The sequence below is a fragment of the Epinephelus fuscoguttatus genome, linkage group LG23 (assembly GCF_011397635.1).
Source record: "Epinephelus fuscoguttatus linkage group LG23, E.fuscoguttatus.final_Chr_v1".
NCBI lineage: Eukaryota > Metazoa > Chordata > Actinopteri > Perciformes > Serranidae > Epinephelus > Epinephelus fuscoguttatus.
The window spans coordinates 8677913-8700134 of NC_064774.1; the positions used below are offsets into that span (position 1 = coordinate 8677913).

At 41.6% G+C, this 22222-nt stretch overlaps 1 protein-coding gene across 2 annotated transcripts in view; it reads right to left on the reverse strand.

Moving 5' to 3' along the window:
- Window positions 1–22222, reverse strand: part of exoc6b (exocyst complex component 6B) — a 154493-nt gene that overhangs the window by 37196 nt on the left and 95075 nt on the right. For both annotated transcript variants that reach the window (XM_049569380.1, XM_049569381.1), the window contains 2 exons: window positions 19042–19183; window positions 12162–12235 (listed from right to left, as the gene is read on the reverse strand). In XM_049569380.1, coding sequence (XP_049425337.1) covers window positions 12162–12235; window positions 19042–19183 — 216 coding nt within the window. The remainder of the gene's footprint in view (window positions 1–12161; window positions 12236–19041; window positions 19184–22222) is intronic.

Consider the following 22222-nt stretch of genomic DNA (forward strand, 5'->3'; position numbering starts at 1 on the left):
CGCATCCTGTGTACGGCCCCTGATGTTAATGCAGCAGTTAGAGATTTCTGAACGCACCTGGCTCTCCTAGGTTAACAAACAGTACCGACATCCACGATTTTGGTGATTTTGTATATTAACTTTGCACATAAATATCACTGAATAACACTGAATTTGATGCAATATTGTATAAGGAAAGACTCTGTTACACCCTGGAAATCGGTCTGTAACTCAAACTGTAACTCAACAATATATGTAAAAATCATACAGATGGATAGTTTATACGTGCTGGTGCATTTACTCTGCGTCTCCCCTAAAATATGGCTCCTCCATCTTCCACCTTTCCCTCACTTTTTTCCAACCATCGTCCCTCTCTCCTGTCCCTCCCTCTCGCTGCCTCGTTAGTCTGGGTTACGAGGAGGTGAGATGGAGGTTTCCTCTCCCACTGGGCCTCATCTCATCCCTTAGCCCGTCTATTACCTCCACGCACACACACACACACAAGCAGACGGGGAGAATCTGCTATCCTGTCACTGGATAATCGCTACTGGCTACGCCGGTCAATCCCCACACACACACACACACACACAGAGTCAGGATAAGGCGAGCGAGCAGTTGTCATGCTGTGACATGTTGCTTTTGGAGAGGGAGAGGGAAGCCTCATGAGGTAATGGTTGGGACACACACACAAACGTCAGACAGAGGGCAGACAGCTCTAAAGGCAAAACTGTGTCTTTCTGAGTGTGTGTGTGTGTGTGTGTGTGTGTGTGTGTGTGTGTGTGTGTTAATGTAGGAAAGGCAAGTGAAAGTGAACGGGAGATGGAGAGATAGATTGACTTTGGGAAGAAAGAGAGACAACAGAGCGGGAGGATGAGAGAGAAAAGTAAAAATGACCAATAAAGAAAATCAAAGAATTAAGAGCAAAGAACGAAGAGAAAGAGAGGAGCAGAGGAGGAGAGGAAAGTGAAAGACAGACAAAAAATAAACTAGAACTGGGTGAGGACACTAACTGAAACAGCTAGGAGAGGAGAGGAGAGGAGAGGACACTGAGTTGAAGAGAAGAGAGGAGAAGGGGGGTGAAGAGAGGAGGAAACTGAGGTGAGGAGAAGAGAGGACAAAATTGAGAGGAGAGGAGAGGAGAGGAGAGATGGAAAGGGGTGAGGAGAAGATGACAGTGAGTTGAAGAGAAGAGAGGAGAAGGGGGGGTTGAGGAGAGGTGATAACTAAGGAGGAAAGTGGATAGGAGAAATGGAAAAGGGAAAGGAAAGAGGGAGAAGAAAAACAGAGGAGTGCAAAGGAGAGGAGGAAACTGAGGGGAGGAGAAGAGAGGAAGAGAAGAAAAAGGTGGGAACTGAGGAGGAAAGACAATTGAAGAGAGAACAGGAGAGGAGAAAACTGAGGAGAGGCGAGGAGAAATCGAGGGGAGAAGAAGAGAGGAGAGGGGTCAGTGAAGAGGAGAAGGAGAGGAGAGGAGAGATGGAAAGATGCGACACTGAAAGATGAGACGAGGGGATGAAATTAAGGAGGGATGAAAAGAGGCGAGAAATATGAATAAGGAGGAGAGGAGAGGAGCGACAGAAAGACGCGACATTGAAAGACGGGACGAGGGGATGAAAAGAGGAGAGACATAAATAGAGGGAGAACTGGAGAGAGGAGCAGAGGAGGTGACAGAAACAAAAGAATCAAAAGAGTTAAAGTTCAATAAACTGGAGACTCTGAGAAAATAGAAAGACGTAGGACGGAGAGGAGCGGCGGGGTGAGGGGAGAGGAGATGACATGATGAATGGATGGAATCTGACTGTCTGTGGTCAACCAAAGGAATGAACCCGGGACCAATCAATGACAAAAGACACACACACACACACACACACACACACAGAGGACTGGGCCGAAGGTGGAAGAATGCATGGCTGGCGTATGAACGAGTAGAGAAGGGGATGAGTGGAAGTCTACTGTTGCAAACGTTTTTCTGGGGGGACGCCACACCGCAACACACACACACACACACACACACACACACACACACACACACACAGAGGACACACACGAGGGCCAGCCAAAGGTTTGAAGTAACCACAGACTTCTGAATGTTCTAAATATAGGAGGATTGATAGGATCTGTGGAAAAGGGCAGCCTGGGGAGTGTGCACACACACACACAGACACACACACACAGACACTAACACAATCAGCCTCCTACGCTCACCAAATTATTTAGCAATTGTAGAGAACAGGAGAAAGCTGCTGACAGCTCAGATAAGCTTGTTACAGTAAATCAGCCTTTTTTCTAGAGAGTCTCAGATCGTTTGACGTGAACGTAAAAAAAAAATCTGGGCCCTGTGTGATGCTGCTTTTTAGTCTGAGACCGACGCAGGAAGGAATAACGGATTAAAGTAACCCTGGGTCGTGTGTATTATATTCAAGAGGTCCAGTCGATTAAACCCAACATTAAAAATGTTAATAATAGCAAAAATAAAGTATGTCTTTGGTCCAGTGTTGGAACAAACAGTTTTGATAATCAATGTGCTGCTTCTTTTCCATTTTCTAGAGATGCATGATATATGTCGGGCTGATATTTGGAAATTTACACACCCGACGGTTCAGGTACCTTTTTTTTTTTTTTTTTTTTTTAAAGATTTTTTAATGGCCATTTTGCCTTTATTGGACAGGACAGGTAAGCGTGAAGGGGGAGAGGTTCAGGTACCTTTGAGCTTGGTTTGTGGGCCGCCAATAAACACAAAGAAGAACAAATGCAGCACAATATCTAGAAGACAAAACATGTCGTAGTGTGGACGTCTTTCACGGTTCCAAAGGAAGACAATGGGACTGCGCCAAGTGTCTGATCTCCAACAACCTGACGCCAGGTAAGCCTAGTTCACATTACACGGTTTTCACCGCAATTTTGACGTCGCAGAGGATCTTGAGAGCCACCTTGGGTCAGAGGTGAGCCGGCAGATAGTCTGCCACGACGAGTCCTCATGTGTGAACAAGCCTACGATCAAGTCACCCCCTCGTCTACGACTGGGACTGGATATCTGGCATGCTAGAAAACTGGAGAAGTCTGACACGACTGACAAAGATCAGCCAATGAGAGGTGGGATACGTCCCACGTCAGCATGCAGGAGGACGGAAGAAATGTGAGGACGACAAGCCGCAGGGTTGCCACTTGCCAGGTCTGCTTATTAGCCGCAACTTTGGGCTTGTTTCTAAAAGTGGAGTTGCTTATTTGGGCTTGCTCTCTAAACGTCACCTTTCTCTACATATATCCGTCTAATAAGTTATTTAAACACATGATAGTCGCTTCTTCTGGGCTTGTTGCCATAGCCCTGCCCCAAGGTTTCTGATTGGATAGGGGGCGGGGCAGATGTTACATGTTTACGTTTACCAGAAGAAAACACTGTAGTCCTCGCTCCGGATAACAAGATGCTTGACGACGCCGTTCTTAGTGCCTTTTTCGGGCTTGTTTTGCTTATATTCTTGAAGCAGTTAATGTTCTGCTAATGCTTCATCTGTTGAGGAGGAGAAGAGGGGTCGGGACCATCTCTTGGTTTTAGAAGCTGCCATCTTGTTGCGCGCGCGCTATATACGTCATCGTGCCAGAAGGGCAAGGAAACGAGCATGCGCAGAAAGACCGGAATGAACTTAAAGAGGAATAAGTGCGAGAAATTCTTTCATTCGGAATTAGAAACGGAATATTCCAGCCTCTAATATCGGAATGAATCTTCAGTCGTATTGGCCATTTTCATTCCGAATTAGGTGTTTACAAGATTACTTTTAATAGGAATGAACTTTCATTCCAAATGAAAAGGGAATTAAACTGTGCATGTAAACGCACTCAATGGCAGCATCCACAGGATCACGGGGAGCGCATTGTGTTTGGACCCTAACCCTGGAGGCAGATCTGATTCAACACTGGGAAGAACATTCATGCCTTTACAATGTGTCATCTCCAAGTTTGGTGATGTCAAAGCATTAAATCTGGGGCTCTGTCGGTGAGGCCTCGGAGGAGAAATCGTGTAATGTGAACTAGGCTTTAGACACAGCTCTGAAAGACCGTCTCCAGAGTGTTAGAATGAGCTAATTAGCAGCAGCGGCTAACACTGCTTTGCATTTAAAGGCTCGACTGTTCTTCTTTCACATCCTCGTATTTCTGATCCGTAGCGTAGGGTTACATGGGGGCAGGGGTGTTGAGGGTAGACCTAATGTTGGCAGGTACAAAGAGTCAGATCTGTTCTTTGTGTTTGTCATGTTAACAATAGTGACGTCAGTTTGATTTGGTTCAATCAGAGCTATGGAATATTAAATCAGCCATATTTTCTCACTACATCTCAGCCTTTCTTACTCTCAGGTGTACATAAACACAGGTTATACACTTCTTTTAAAAGTGCAAAAATGTGAAATTATCAATTATTATATCGGTTGAAATATCCATATCGGTGCAGCCCTACCATTTTCTATTGAAAATTCAACACTTTGGGTTTCTGATTTGTTGGTCAGACAAAACAAGTCATCTGACGGCGTTAACCTGGTGTTTGGAAAACTGCGACAGACATTTTATAGACTAATTGATTGTTTGACTGACAGTTGAAATAGTGATGACTTGAAGCCAAACTTTGGTCATATTTCGTGCCGTATTTGCAAGTAAAAATCATAAAATTAAAGCGTACTCAAAGATGTCAGTATTACGACTGAATTTGGTTGATTTTTGAGTGCCGTTAATGGACACTGTTGTCTTATGATGCAGTGGAAAACAGACGAGCTACTAACAATCAAATTGAAGAACAATTATATGAAGAATTCAAATGTTTGGACGAATCTCTTCCTGAAGTTACCAGCGTTCACATTAAGAGCAGCATGTCAAAGTCTTCATCGTGTTTCACTTCCTGTTTGTACAAAACAGTAATGTCTTGTAAGTTTGAAAGCTGTTTACTCTGCAGATCAATAAATCGTCTATACTTCACAGAGTTGGTATGGACTCTGGACACTGCTGTGTTTCTCTCATTCAATAGGAACTCGAGAACTTTCCCATCTGTAAAAGCGAGCAAAGGCAGAGACCATGTTGTCCTTCTGGTCGAATGGAAAGAACTTCAGACTCAGCTCATAGACAAACAGAATGATGTTTAAAGCTGGGTATAGTGAGCAGCAGGTACTGTAATCTGTCAGGTACCTAAAGTTGATACTGAAAGTCTTGTTTTCAGATTCTTGGATCAGATATGTCCTGTTGTAAATCAGAATTTGGTAGTGCTGCAATGACTAGTCAATTGACAGAAATGTATTGGCGTCTACTTTGACAATCGAATAATCGCTTTAGTAATTTTTTTTTAAGCAAAAGTCAAACAATGGCTGGTATCGTGCTTCTTAAACATGATAATTTGATGCTAAATAAGTAGATCCATCGCACACAGGAGGGCTGAATTGCTTCTTCATTTAATTTAATCTTAACTTGAAGTGCTACAAACAACGCAAATGGTTTCACCCTGATGAAGCCTTAGCCTCAGAACGACAGCACTGTTTGGTATCTGTATCAAAACTCAGGTAATGAATTGGCACCAGTTCCTGAATTTTTGATACCATAAGGAAGCCTTGATATAAGAGGGGAACATTTTTAAGCACCGTACGATTCAATTTGATTCCGATGTAGAGGGCTGTGATATGATTATAAAACAGTTATTAATGCATCTTTATGTATCACAATTTTTGATTTCTATACGTAATTCATTTTTCCTCGCTGTGTGACTACTTGTTACGGCCAAATACATGGCACATGGTCGCAGCACATAGACAACTGCATTATCACTTAGCAAGACTCAATACACACTGTAAAGATGGCAGCAACCACACGCTGCTACACAGAGTCTGTGTAGAAGGTAAAAAACCCTGCTCCCCCCGCCCACGTGTCGTGTCCATGTTCCATGTATTCAGCTGTTACTTTTAAATCTTCGTGGATTTGTAATGATCCATACTTAGAGCTTAGATCAGGCCCAAAAAAATCCAGCCCGACCCCACCCGAGCCTGTGCATGTTCTGTCCTAGCCTGTCCCGGCCCGTTCCTTTAACTGTAATTACGAGCCTGAGCCCGGTTTAAACCTGACTTTTTTTTTTTTTTTAAGGATACGAACGTGGACATTGAAGACTGACTCACGTCTTTCTTTCCATAGCAAGCCTTCGTCATGCGCCTCTTAAGTGTCAAGGTCCCCGTCTTTTTGCTGTCATATACCAGCATCGTGCTGCACTTGGTAAACTCGACAAAGCCGACACACTCACCGTCGGCAACTCACATGCGCGCGGCCAGTGGTGCCGTCAAGGGGGGGGCTGCGGCCTCACCCTCCAGGTGTAATAAGTAGTTGTTTCATAGCCTAGGTCTATGATGAGGAGCCCGACCCGTCTGAGCCCAGGATATTGGCTCAGGAAATTAGGGCCCGACAGGTCGGGTTCGGGTCAGGTTCGGGCTCGGGCAGAGAATCTAAGCTCTATACATAATAACAATACTAATAATAATAATGAACAGATGACTTCACTTCAATTATCTTTTACTACTGCAGTAATAGTAGAGCGTAAACAACACGCACCTGTTTACATCTGTTATGTTTCACTATCCAGTTGGTTCAGCTGTAAGAAACGTACAGCCCAGTATTACAAAACTGTTACAGGTGATCATAACGTGAGAATGTGGGTTTAAATTTACGATTACTGGCTTCTCTGCATCAAGATATAATCTTTAAGGAAAGATTCTCCATCCCCTGGAACAACGAGCCTGAGAACAACATGAAAAAACCCCCAAAGTCTTGATTCCAAATTTCGCACATGCTGCGTTTCTCAAACTGCTCTGAGACAAAGTGTTATCATCTCACTCTGTGTGCTCTGTGTGTGTTCATCTAAGTATCTTAAGTGTGTGTGTGAGTGTGTATGAATGTGTGTGTGTGTGTGTGTCCTGGGGGAACTCCTGTCTCGGCCCTGTCCCAGGACCCCGGAACCTTCCAGAACACCGGGACCCGACCACACAACAAACGGCCCCGTCAGCGTGATTTATCGGCCATTCACCGCCAGGTCACACACTCGCATACACACACACGTAAAACACAAAGACACACACACTCATATGAGCACATATGAAAGCATGTCGTGAAAAATTCACCTGAAAGAATGCGCACAAACAAAAAGATGCGCTCGGGCAGATGTGCGTGCAGAGAGTGCGCATGAAAGCGGGCGCGGAGGTGGAGGAATGTGCTTCTTTTGATATGATAAGAATGGATACAAAAAACAATGGACGCAAGAGAAAGAAGTAAAAGAGCGAAGGAGCTGAATAACTGCGATGGAGTCAACCGATTCTGATCAGCAAAAGAAAGAGGAGGGGGGAGGAGGAGGAGAGCGTGGAGGCAAGAAAAGAGGATGGAGACGAGGAAGAGGAGGATGGAGCATGCAGTGGGAGCAAAGGAGGGAACGGGGGGGTTTGAAGTAAACATCGATGCTGGATGAATGCAATTTTTTTCTTTTCTCCTTCTCCCCATCTTCCCCCCTTCCTTCTCCTCCTCCGAGCGAGAGAACAAGAGGCACTACATCATCCCGACAGGCGGAGAAAGAGAAGAGAGGGAGAGAGAAAGAGGGATTGTGACGGAGGGATAAAGGGCTATCCGTCTCTGTCTGTCACCTCATTCATCGTCCCCTGCTCCGTCCTGCCGGCCCATCCGTCATCCGCTGTCACACACACAGAAAAAAATACAGACACACACTTTCCACCCACTTTCACACACTCCATAACAACTACGACAAACACACACACACACACACACACACATCAAAGACGGGCAGGCGGACACACAAACTCTGACTTGCTCTCCGCCCTGTTTCACACATTCACTGCGACGACACACAAACGGACACACACTCTACGCTCAGTTTCACACACTTTCACATCAACGATGACAAACACACACACACACACACACACACACACACACACACACAGCAGCCAGAAAGCCACACAAACTTTGGGCTCTCCGCCCTGCTTCACACATTCAACAACGACACACTAACACACACTCGAAAAAGATGGCAAACACAAGTTCGCTCACACGCGCTTGCATGCACGTACGCACTTCCCTGCCAAACGCTTTTTTCGTAAAGTCGAACTAAAACGCGCACGCACACGCACACACACACACACACACTCCGCCCAACATCCTGTATTCTTCAGAACACAGCAGAGGCGTCCAGTTCTGTCCCTCCTCTGACTGGTTCTGCTCTGTTTTTCCCAGGATCCCGAAACGAGACGCCTCAGCACACAGCCGAGCCACTTCCTGCCCTCGGCTGTTTCTCAATATCAGGTCTGAGGACCCAGGTCGGCCGCCGGGGGAAAGTGGTAAAGCGGTCCTGAGCTGGTGACGAGCAGTGATGGTTTCACAAGACATGTCAGCTACGGAGGTGGATCAAAATTCTCAATCTTAAGTCATAAAACCCGACAACAAAGCAGCGTTTGATCCATCACAAGTCATCATACCTCAAGTGAAGGAGTGCTTGTGATGGTGATGATGTCAGACTATGCCGGCAACTTACACAAGAGGCAAATGTTTGTAGATGCTGCGTTGTGCTACTAGAGATCAACAAAGGTTAGGGCTGGATCGGTTTGTTCACGAAGGTGAGATCCGCCCAAAAACCTTTAGCTGTACTCCTGTTAGCAACATGCTAAAGTTAGCACAATAAGTAGATTGGCGTCTGCCTGATATCCTAGCAATCCCTGGAGACCAAGGCCTGGATCTGCGTCATTTTGAGTCCACACTGATGCGCAGACATGCAAACATACCTGGTTGTGCCGGGGTTTTACGAGCAGGGTGGAGCAAGGTTATACAAACTACAACGTTGGCCGATATTGAGAGGACATGTTGATTAAAACCAGCCTCCACAGTGGCGTCCATCTTGTCCACAGCACTTGCCATCGTGGTTATCATTCCGCATTGCTTCCGTTTCACAAACGCCGATACCAGCCCTGCTTGTGGTGCTAACTGGCTGACAGTTGCTCCCTCCACTGGGCTCACTGGTAGTGTTTTATTTCAACCGAGAAACCTCTGTTTCACGCCACAAAGCCAGACGAATCACTCAACTCTGTAGAGTGGGCAGATTTCAGGGCCTGGACCGAGTGAAGATCGGCGTACAAGTCAGTCACACTATAGCGAGCGCAAAGGAAACGATGGACCTGGAAGACCAGCCTGCAGGTTCAGATTTGTGTATAAGATAAGGATATGACAGTGGAAACACATCCAACATGCTAACAGCGGATGCTTTGAATGTTTAAATATAGCTATGGTGGAACTCCTCCTGATGCAAAGTTTGTATTTTCATTTCATAAGAGATGCTTTTTAGTTCTACACCCTGTTGTGACCTGTTGTCTTTTGGGAAAGACTTTCTTCAGGGTACTTACACAAGTGTTTGAAACCTTCCTCATTTTTATACTTAAAATAGTTTGGATGACCCTGACCAAGGCCACAAACCAAAACACGCCTGTCTTGCAATAAAGTTGTTCTATTTACTACAAGTGTTGTTGCAGTTTCGACCTCTTTGGACTTCCCTTTTGTCAGAAACCCCCACTGTGCCTCCACAATGAGAATAGTGAACCAAAATTGCCAGTGGGCAAAATGTTACTTCAGTCCCCAGCTAGAAAATTGTGCCTCTTTGATATCTGTTCTACCGTCTGCTCGAAATAAATGAAAAGAAACGTTTCCTTATGCATTTGTTGGGTTTGTTTTCTGCTGGGCTGAACTTGCACCAAACTGTGACTTGTGTCTACTGTAACACCCCAAACTAAGGTCACAGATTATGTAAAAACATCTATGATTCTATGAGGAAGCACTTTGGTAATGCTGCAAAGGGAAACATGTTGAGTAGAAGCTAAAGGTATACTTCACTTTAACAAAGTAGTACAGCCAAAAAAACAGTGTGAGGGTTTGTTTGAATCCACCTACAACCTGGGTGACTTGAAATAAATTAACAGCACACTGAGGTTTGTCAACCATACAGTCACACAGATACAAAGACTCTTCTAGATTAGATTTCACAACGTATGGAAGTGGCGTAAGAGAGTGGGGTTGAGGAGGTGTATCGGTTTCAAGGTATACCGGAGTATGAAACAGTGACTGTTACCATACTGGGTAAATTTGCTTATCAAAGGTATTGATTCTTCTCCTTTCCTTCTTTACGGCATGTCTGATGTTTCTAGACATACTTCTAGGGCTGCCCCTGACTAACAATTTTCCAAGTCGACCAACTGTCGTCATTTACGGCCTAAGTCGACTAGTCGCCCGCATTACAGAGAAATACAAAACCGTACTAATGAACCTTCATTAATATAGGCCTATATTTTATCTCCAAGTGCACGTCACACACTGAGCGAGCCGCCTGTTAATGACGCTGTGGGCTAATGGGCATGTAGCTACTTCCATGTTTCAGATGATACGTCATGTTTGTAGTCGACCAATGAAGATGAGTTTACATATCACCTTGGGTTCGTCCTTCACCTTCTCAAAATGATCCCACACTTTGGATTTCCTGCCCGACATGTTATTAACTAGCCTGTGGAATAACCGCAGGTACCAGCCCTGGAAATGAACCTGACTCCTGTCTGACTGCTGAGCGTGGACACTTCCTGTGTCTGTCCTTTCAAAATTAAAGTCCCACATGGTCCAGTCATACAGGTTTTGATTTATTTTGACAAGGTGCAGCTCCTCCTTTGGGTTGCAGGCCCATTCTGAATGGACAGCAGGTGACTTGATAATGTGTCAAGTTTGTAAAAAACACACTTGACTAGAGTGAGTGACTAACAGACGGCTGCTTAACAGAGAAAACAAATTAGCTCAACGACATGGCCAAATGCAAGGATGACACTGAGTGTATTAAACTGTGTGGACCTTTAACTAATGACTGAGGCAAAGTCTGGATCCTGTGGCTGGACCAGTAGGGAAACACTGATCTAAATAACAATAATTTTTAGCACTTTGTCATGACCTCTGTTTTGTGTGCATCTTTTAGGTCTCTTTACCCTTTGAATGGATCTATTAATGGATAGTCAGTGCCTGGCATTTGACTGCAATTTGACAGACCGGCATTTGCATGATATATGTTTTGGTAGTATCAGCACTGTCTCTACCTGGAGCTCGCATGTACGGAGCCTGGGTTTGTTGAAGGTGGCAGTGCTGTTTGGGCTGAGAAAGCCATGTGTAAGTAAGGTAAAGGAGGTTGTTGGGTTGGTGCGGGGAGCAGTGAGAGCTGGCATTAAGGGAGTGTCTCTGGGACGCCAGAGATCATTGTCTAGCCTTCTGGAGGTATCGTGGGACCAACTAGACGAAACACTGGTGAAAGGAGGTTCCCACCCGATGACCCCAAAGACATGTTAGTTATCACTGCTCACTGGTCTGTATAGTTAAGCCTTGCCATATTAGCTTATCATAGGGTTTAGGAGGTTATTCACTGAGCGCTGATTCTTTCTCTAGAGCACAAACTTCTTGTGTTTGTTTGAATTTAATTTTAATGTTCTTTGATACATTTTGTTTTATCTCTCTACATTGGACGGCTTAAAATCCCTGTTTTTATTGCATTTTCTTTATAGAATGATATTTAATTTATTTTTTTGTGAAGCAACTTGTAATTCTGCTTTTTAAACGTGCTATAGAAATGTAACTTTATTATTATTATCATTGAGTTTATCTGTTTATCTTTATTTCCATTTGTGAACTTTCTTTGTAGCTTTGTGAAGCTGCTAAATTAACATGTGATTTATTTGCATTTCTTGCAATAATTTGAGGCATAACGTTAATCTAAAAACTGAAGAATCTGACAAGAGACAACAGCAGAGATGTTTTTTGATGGCGAAAAAAAAGGAAGAAATCATGTGGGAATGTTGGAATTGTAGGAGATGCAACAGACAGAGGAAAATAAAAAAGAGATAGGAAAAAGATGGATGGAAGGACGAGGAAGACGAGATGGAGAGCGGAGGGTAAACAACAAAACAAAAAAAAAAATCAGAAAACCAAATGAAGGAGGAAGACGAGGAGGAGGAGGACTTGGGAGGATGGGAGGAAGGATGAAAAGGACAAGGGGAGGAGGAGGAGGAGGTAGAAAAAAGATAGTGGAGCGAAGAAAAAAAACACACAGAGAAAACGAAGGAGAGAGGACCACGAGGGAGACAAAGACCTACTTGTCTCAAGTCACTGAAGGCCAGAAGCAACGTGTCACCCTGGAAGCCTGCGACCGGGCCGGCTCTGGCAAAACCTGTGGGAAAATACAAACCCGCCCCCCCCAGTCCACCCCCGGAGAGAGGGAAGAGAGGAGGAGGAGGAAAAAAAAGAGGGTGAAAAACGGAATAATAAAAGACCTGGTCGGATTCGCTATGCATCGGGATAGATTGGCAGACAAATGACAGCCTGGGGAGGAGGAGGAGGAGGAGGAGGAGGAGGAGGGGGAGGAAGGGAAGGGAAGGGGGAGGGCAGGGTGTTAGAGTCATGTCGCTGGGTCTTGTTGAAGAGAAAGAGAGTGTGTGTGCGTGCTCGTGGGTGTGAAAGGTTTTGTGTTTAAATGTAGGTTGTGTTGAATGTGTGTGTGGAGATTTCCTAGCATTTGTCTTGCTGAATGAGTGATGGTGTGAGAGTGTGTGTGTGTGTGACAGTTGGTAGGCTTGTCGAGTGTGTGTTTGTGTGTGTTTATTTGTTGTTTGTACAGGGCTTCGCCCGCATGTTTGAGAACAGTTGAGGACTGTTGGAGTTTGAACCCAGGGTGACGCCGGTGTGTGTGTGACTCAGTGTGCGAGAGTGTGTGTGTCGGGGTCGAACGGAGTGTGAGCTGGGGTCCTGGCGTCAGTTGGCCCCCGTAAACAAGCCGACTGGTTTTCTGAGCGAGGGAACGAGAGAAAAGAGGAGTGCCGCGAAGAGAGGGAGAGCAAGCCTGTAGCTAATCTCTTTCACCTCAGGACACACACACACACACTGACACACACACACTAACACAAACGCCATACACACCACAGCACTGATTACACGCCTGCCATCTTCAGTGACCCCCGTGAGACACACACACACACACACACACACACACACACACAGAGGGCCGTGCCCATGAACTGTGAAGCTATCGGCTAAACTTTAATCTCCTTCTCCAACCAAACCTCCATATACTACCTGCTCACTTTTACCTTTAACGTCACCACTTTTCCCTCCACCTTCCTAAAAACGATCCACACGAGTGTTTTCTGGTCCGTCACAGGTGCGGTGAGGATTCGGCTCATAAAAATACATGGATAATGTTAGAGCAAGATTGTGGTTGATGGTTCAAAGAAACCAGAGCAGACTGTTGGTAGGAAACGGGAGGCTGACAGTGGTCTCCAGCCCAACCATCCACCCTGAACTCCTCCCTGTGAGGTTTTGAACCACTAATAACAACATCATGCTGCGCCCACCTTTGGCTCTCAGAGTTAACAGACATAACTGGCGAGGCCACAAATGGTCCCGTTGCTGTAGTTTGTTTTTGTGAGGACAGACTACTTTTTATGTTTTATCCACTGTATTGTCATTTTCCGTGCTTACTTTAATGTCACATTTATTTCAATCCCTGCGTTTTCCTAGTTTTCCTTCTGATACTTCCATTTTTTCTGTCTTCCCCACTTCCTGTTCTCTCTCATTTCCTTTGCATTTCTAAGTTTTCCCATTTTGACCAAATTGTTTCTAATTTTTCCACCTCATTCTTCCCCATTTCCTGATTTTTCCCAAGAAAGTTTCTTCTTCCAATTTCATCACCAAAATTTTCCCATTTTGACCAAATTTGATCTTTTAGAGTTCTAATTTATTTTTCAAATTTTTACACCTCTCCCTCATTTATTTTCCAAGATTTGTTTTTCTTTTCATCAGTATTTCCTTTTTTTTCTTCTAATATTTACGTTTGTAAATTTGTTCTATCTTCGTCATATTTCCTACATATTTCTAAATTTTCCAGGTTTTTCTTCCCAAGACAGTTTCTTTTTCCAATTTCATCAACTTTTCCAATCTTTCTTTCTAGTGTCTAGTATTTTTCAAACCTTTCTTTATCGTCCCCCTTTTTTCTCATCGTCTTCATATTTCCAAATATTCCCATTTTGTCCAAATTTTGCCTTAAGCGTTCTAATTTTCCACATTTTTCCCCGTTCTTCCGCCTCTTGCATTTCCTTTCACTCATTTAATTTTTTTGATGATTGTTTTTCTTTTTTTAATCACTTTAAATTCTTTTCTACCTTCTGCCTTGCCCTCCTTTCATATATCTTTCAAAATTTTCCCATTTTGACCAAATTTGTTTCTAATTTTTCCGCCTCATTCTTTCCTATTTTCTGTTTTTCCCAAGAAAGTTTCCTCTTCCAATTTCATCACCTTTTCCTATTTTTCTAATTTTTAAAACCTTTTTTCATCTTCCCTCTTCGTTCTCATCATCTTCATATTTCCAAAAATTCCCATTTCGACCATATTTGTGCCTTAAACGTTCTCATTTTTCACTATTTTCCCAGTTCTTCCGCTTCTTGCCTTTCCTATTTCTATTTTTTTTTGATGATTGTCTTTTCATTTTTAAACTTTTTCCTATTTTTCTTCATATTTACATTTTTTACTGCTTTGCCCTCCTTTCATATTTCCTATATATTTCAAAAATTTCCCATTTTGACCAAATTTGCTCTTTTTGCATTCAATTTTTTTCCCTTTTTTTTTATTTTTCACCACTTCCTCAGCTCATTTTTTCAAGATTTTGTCTTCTTTTCATCCGATTTTCCTTTTTTTCTTCTTATATTTACATTTACAATTCTATCTTCCACCTTTCCATCCTTTCATATTTCCTATATTTTTAAATTTTCCTTTTTGACCAAATTTGTTTCCACGTTTTTCTATTTTTTTTCTGCCTCATTCTTTCCTATTGCCAGTTTTTTCCCCCAAGACAGTTTCTTCTTCCAATTTCATCACCTTTTCTTATCTTTCTTTCTAGTATCCCATTTTTCAAACATTCTTTTATCTTCCCCCTTCTTTCTCATCGTCTCCATATTTCCAAATATTCCCATTTTGTCCAGATTTGTGCCTGAAGCAATCTAATTTTCCACTTTTCTACCTGTTCTTCCGCCTCGTGCATTTCCTTTCGCTCATTTCATTTTTTCGATGATTGTCTTTTCTTTTTTACACTTTTTCCTATTTTTCTTCATGTATTTACATTTCTATTTTTTTCCTATCTTCTGCCTTTCCCTTCTTTCTTATTTCTTATTTATTTCAAGATTTTCCCATTTTGACCAAATTTGTTCTTTTTGCATTCTAATTTTTACACCTCTTTCCTTGCGCTCTTTATTTTCCATGATTTGTTTTTCTTTTCAGATTTTCCTTTTTTCCCTTCAAATATCTACATTCGTAAAATTTTTCTATCTTCCGTCATATTTCCTACATATTTCAAAATTTTCCTGTTTTGACCAAATATGTACAATTATCATTATAATTTTCCAATTTTTTTAATCATTTTTTTTTCTATCATTCTACCTTTTGTTGTTTATTTTATTTTTTTCCAAAATGTCTCTTTTCCTATTTTTTTTTTTTCATTTTCTATCTTCCTGTTTCACTTCCACTTTTCCTTCATGGTATTAAATTTTCTTGTTTTGATTTTGATTAATTTTTCTTCCTAGGTTCATTGTTCTATCCTGCCACTTCCCATTTCTTTCTCATTTCCTTCATACACTTAAAAGTTCCCATTCTGATCGAATTTGTTCCTATTGATCATTTTATTTTTTTCCCAAGATAGTTTTTTATTCCACTTTTTTATTTTTCTAATATTTATAAAGACTTTTTTAATCTTTCTGCTTCAGTTTTTCCTCATTTCCTTTACATTTCTAAATTTTCCAAATTTGTTAAACTATTCAAATTTTTCAATTCTTACTTTATTTTTTCCTTAATTGTTCAAATTTTTACCTTTTGTCCCTAATGCATCCTCATTCCTGTCCCTTATTTTAGTTTTTTTCTGTTTATCACTTTTTCCTGTTTCTTTCTCATATTTCAGTTTTTTCTTCCTCATTCCTTTAATTTCTAAATTTTCTCATTTCCAATGAACTTTTTCTGCTGCTTTCAGCACTTTTTTCCATTTTTGTGCTGCTGTATCTGATTTTATTGCTCTTCTTTGCTTTCTGTCCCTCTCTCCCCGTCATCTTTTCTTTCTTCTCCACCTTTTAAACATCTACTGTCAACACGCTGCCTCCTTCCTCATGCTCACTTGTTTCACTCAGTTTCTCCTCCTTTTCCGTGTTGTCTGATTTTCTTGCCTCCTTCTCCACCTTCATCTTCTCTCACTTATTCCCCAGTGATCGTATTAATTTCATCTGTACCTCCCTTTTCTTTTCATCTGTCACAATCCTAAAATTCCTCCTTTAATTTAATCTCTAATTCCTCTTTCTTGTGCTCCCCCTTCACTTCCTCCTTTCTTCAAACTCACTATTAATTTTCCTTTAATCCCTCCTCTCATCCATGTATACTGCCCTCTCCTCTGCCCTCTCTTTCTTGTGTGCTTGTCTTTTTTATTTCACACCTCTTTCATTTAATCCCATTTTCTCTGCCCTCTTGCTCCTCAACTGCTTTCATCCCATTCTGCTCTACCCGTTTTATTACCTCCTTTTTTAAATTTAATTCCTTTAAATTCACTTTCTTTCTTCAACACTCTCCAAGAGTGTTTTCTGCTTCTCGTTCATTTCATAATTTTGTTTTATATCTGACTGTTCTTTGATTTTATGCTTTTCTTTTTCACCTTCTCTTCGTGACTTCCTTTATTCCAAATTCCCCATTCTTTTGTTTATTCCTTGTTTCACAGCGACCCATTCTCACTCTGTCCATCCATTTTTCATTCTATCTCACGTCACAGTTGTTCACGAAGGCGTCGCTCTTTCACTACTCATCCTCTAATTCTTTCAAATATTCATTCTACTTTCTCTCCCTTCCTCCTACATTCCATTTTTTCATTATACTCCATTAAATTTAATCCATTACTCTTCGTCAGACTCGTTTCGTCTTTATAAACGCAGTGCAACAGTCGCTTATATTCACCCGCATGCTCATTTTGACCTCACCTTCCCATCCATCCCCTTAATCCATCCACCTTGCGCTTTTCATTTCACCCTTCTCTCATTAATCCCTTGTTCCTGTTCCTCTCTCTGCTCTTTCTTTCAGGGCCCTTCTATCTTTCATTCACCCTTTCAAATTTAATCCCTCTTTCCCACCGTCTTGTGCTCTCCCCCTCCGTCTTTCTCTCCACCCTCTCCTCCTTTTGAATTATTCACATCCCTCAAATGTTTCACCTCTTCTGCCTCTTTTCCATTCCAACCGTCCCTCCGCTGTTTCCTCACCACCTCCCTCCCTCCATCCGTCCCGTTTGTCTTCCCTCCGTCTGCCCTGAATAAGTAACTCTGTAACCTCCTAACCCCTCCGCAGCACTGCACGCATGTCACTGCACATCACATCACAAACACACACACACACTGTGCGACCCGCCCTGTGACTCTAAGAACCTTGATCATGTAAAAACCGAGCCAACGACGCCTCGCACTCTTTCAGTCCTCCCCCCGCCTTCTTTATCTGCGAGCGCTCTGCATCTCTGAGTCCCAGACAACAAGGGGAAGGGTGAGAGGGGAAGGAACAGAGGGATGGATGGGGGAAAAGTGAGAAGGAGAGAGGACGAGGAGGAAATGATGGAGAGGAGCAGGGAGGATAACATGGCAGCGAGAGGAAAGCAGAAAAGAGAAGAAGAAAATGTGGGAGAGAGATAAGAGAAGGAAAAGTGACACGCAAAGGTTTCTGCCCCCCAACTGTAACCGGTTGATCCATAGCGCCCCCTGTGCCTTCAGATGCAAACTGCACACACGGCACTTATCAGGTTTGTTTTAAAGTAGCAGTGATGGGGAGGTGCTTCTTGACCTGCGACGTCCGTAAATGTGTGTGTGTGTGTGTGTGTGTGTGTGTGTGTGAAAGAGTAGATTAGGACAGATCAAGATATGTGAGGAAAGCAAAGGAAAGTGGACAAATAAAGGAAGTAAGAAGGGAGACAAGGTGTGGAGGACAATAAATGACTTATCAGTACATAAATATATGTATTAATTAAATTAACACAAGAATAAATATGCAAATAAATAAATAAATTCTTAAAAACCAGGTATAGATTAATAAATGCATGTGGAAAAAAAAAAAATAAAAGAATAACTAAATGCTGTATTAAATACAAAAATTAAGGCATAAATAAATGCATAAAATACTAAATTGACAACTAAATGTTGACAAAAATATGGAAATAAATGAATGTAAAAAAAGAATAAATAAAAACTATGTTAATAAATAAAAGAATAAATAAATGCTGGATTAAAGGCAAAAATTAAGGCATAACTAAATGCATAAAAGAATAAATTAACAAATAGTGGCAGGAATAAATAGCTAATTTTGTAAATAAATAAAAGAATAAATAAATTCTGGAATAAATACAGAAATAAAGGCATTAATAAATAATGAAAAATAAATTAACAAATAAATAGTAACATATATGTAAATAAATGAATAAAAGCAGGAATAAATAGATAATTATGTAAATAAATAAAATAATAAATACAGAAATAAAGACATTGAAGAATGCTTTAACAAATAAACACTGACATACAAATTGAAATATATAAAGAATAAATAAATAAAAGTTGATAATTTAAGATATTACGACATACATTATAAATATCTCATATTTATTTCTACTTTTTTTTTTACAACTTTATTAATCTATTTCTTTATTTTTCTGTCAATATGTTAATGAGGTAGGAGGTCCTAACCTCTGCATTTATTCATGTATTTCCATATTTATTTATTTATTTATTTGTTCCTGTATTCTTTTTTTTTTTTTTTAATTCATTTTTCATCTTCCACAGGGAGGAAGGAGGGCAGGAGGGAAAATGGCAGAATGGAAAGGACAAAACACAGGAACTCAGTGAAGGTACAGTGAATGAAACATTGACGGGTCCGACATGAAGGACAGAGGGAAGGGAGGAATGGGAACTAAACGTCGACACTCACCCTCGCACTCCTTGACGTCGGTGTTGAGCTGGTGCAGGGCGCCCATGGAGATCTGTCTGACCTCCGGGTCAAGCAGGAGCTGCATCAGGGAGGTGGAGATGTGTTTGCAGGCCGACATGCAGGCGGTCTGGGCCACTTTACCCTGAGACACAGAGACACAGAGAAGACAGAGAGAGGTGAGTCTCCACATTTTGTTTCTGCACTTCTGAACGGACAGGACTGTGACTCCTTCCTGGGTGACAAAGTTTCTTTACATGACCTCCTCTTCCTTTTCCTATACACAGATGGATAACAATAAAGTTTCTCTTATCTTCGCATCACTTCCTGTTCAACAGACCTGCTGTCTCAGACACCAAAACCTTTTCATGAACTGCAGAAACAGCCACCAACAGCACAAATATTCATACATGCACGCACACAGTGGTGATCACAATGAGTTCAGGAGCAATTAAAAACACACACACACACACACACACACACACACACTCACACACACACACACACACAGCCAGCGTAACAAAGTGTGCTGCATTCAGGTGCAGTCAGAATGATGAAGTAGCATAATAAGAATAAAAGCAGCGGATGGGGAAGTACATGACAACGCATTAATACAAAAACCAAAACATGTGTTTGTGTGGGCCGTGTGCGATCCAAGGGACCAGCCGTGGCCCTGATCTTGACCTCGACGTCTGCATTCCAGCAGAATGAAGCAAAGAGATGAAAAGGAGGCTGAGAAACTGAAAATGAGGTAAAGCTTGGGAAGGTTAAAGGAGGAAGTGCTGGTGGAGACGGAGAAAAGAAAGCACGGGGCGAAAATGGAAGAAATCCACAACGAGAACACATATTTATTTTCTCACAATCATGAAATAACTCCATTTTATTCCTATTATTACCTCATATCCTGCTCCTAAAGTCCATTAACAGCTTTGTTGAGATCACAAATTAACTTTCGTACAATCACAGGAGAACAAAAGTCATCTTAACCTCTGTGACTTCGGCCCTCGTGTGTGGAAACAAGGAGCAAAAGAAAGACAGGAAGTGCATGTTTTACAGCAGGACCTGATTACTCAAATTAATCCTGATGTGACTTTGATGTTTCCTCCTGACAAACACACACACCTTTGAGTGATTAACAAACACCAGACCTGCTTATTTAAGTACCTTCATTAATCACACAGACCCACCATGTTTAAATACACACACAATCGGACACATGTATAATTGTGTAATTGTCTCTAAGTGTTGGTGTGAATCCGTTATAATCATATAATTGCGCCGTGTGTTTGCACAGCTCTAATCACACGTGTGTGTTATTTAGTTATGTTTGTAAATGTCGCTATCAGTCACAGTGAATATCATTATCGGGATTTGCCGACAAATCTGTGCACTGTGTTCTTTTTTTCAAAATAAAAACAGCCCATTGTGTTTTATCATAAGGTTATGGCATAAAACAGCACTTACAATTCTATTAAAATGTTAAAATTTGCTGTTTAAAAGAGGGAAAACATCATTTATACACACATTTCCATTGACCCTATCCATGCTAATTCCTGTAGAGGTGACTTTTATTACAATTTAAGCAGGATTTATTCTGCGTCGATGGAGAGCCGAGGCTGTAGCTTGACGTGCACCTCCCCAGAAATTTAACTACATGTCACAGCGACGCAGACCTCCTGTCTGTTTCTGTAAGCTGAAACCATTTCCCTCAGTGGAAACAAAGCTTTTATTTACTTTAATTTCACAGATAAGAAACAATGAATTGTGAAGACAATAAAGCCTCCACAAAAATAGCATTTTAAGTCTTGTTTTATGCTTTATCCTGGCTTCATATGAGCAGAGGAAATCTCTGCTCATCACTAGGCTAATTTATACAATGTATAATGCCATAGACTTGTGCTAATAACGTTAGCATGTTGTATTTGTTTGGAAAACGTGTTTAGTATAAGACAGTTGTTTTGTCGTAGAACCTTGTGAGCTGTAATGGAGCTGAACTTTGTAACGTTACCTTTGTTAAATGTTGCTGTTGTCCCTCTCTGCTAGTTGCTAGGCTAATTTATACAATGTATGATGCCATAGGCTTGTGCTAATAACGTTAGCATGTTGTATTTGTTTGGAAAATGTGTTTAGTATAAGACAGTTGTTTTGTCGTAGAACCTTGTGAGCTGTAATGGAGCTGAACTTTGTAACGTTACCTTTGTTAAATGTTGCTGTTGTCCCTCTCTGCTAGTTGCTAGGCTAATTTATACAATGGATAATGCCAAAGGCTTGTGCTAATAACGTTAACATGTTGTATTTGTTTGGAAAGCGTGTTTAGGATAAGACAGTTGTTTTGTCGGTGAACCTTGTGAGTTGTAATGGAGCCGAATTTTGTCACGTTACCTTTGTTAAATGTTGCTGTTGTCCCTGGTTTTATATGAGTACAGGAAAAGTCCGCTAGCTGCTATGCTAATTCCTACAATGTAAAATGCCATAGGCTTGTGCTAATAACGTTAGCATGTTGTACTTGTTGGGAAAATGTGTCCAGATAAAGACAAGTGTTTGTCTGTGAATACTGTGAGTTATAGTGAAGCTGATTTGTGTACCTGTGTTTGAAACTGTCTCTATTAAGCCATGTTTAATGTGTGTTTAATGTGTGTTTTGAATCAGCCAAACTAACACCCACCGCTGACTAGTGTTTTGGAGGTGTAACCTCCACGTGCATAGGCTCTGCGTCGAGTCATCACCAGCAGTCCAGCACTATCAAAACTGGGACAGTTTAACCACATGGCTTTTTGCTGACAAAAAGGTTTATTGTCATGTTTTTTTAGGTGTATCAACTGATGTCCTCATTTCTCAGTTTGCAGAGCTATTGTGATCAACAACTGCTAGCATGTCTTGGCCCGTTAGCATACTAAGCAGCCATGTAGATGCTGCTGTCTGATAGTCCAAACTTGATTTTTTGGACCACAAAACATATGTATATGGTATAACTCTAATCTTAACTTTGACATGTTCTTTCGTCCTGGTTTGTTTGTTTTCCTAGAGAGGTTAACAGTCTGGTTTCCTTTAAAGTTGGGATGAAAACCACCAGCTAATGCAAAGAATATGAAAGAAATAAACAAAACGTATAATACATTAACATTCCTGTTAAGTGATCCATTTGCAAAAAAATCTTGAGAAATGTTCAACTGTTCCTGGAATA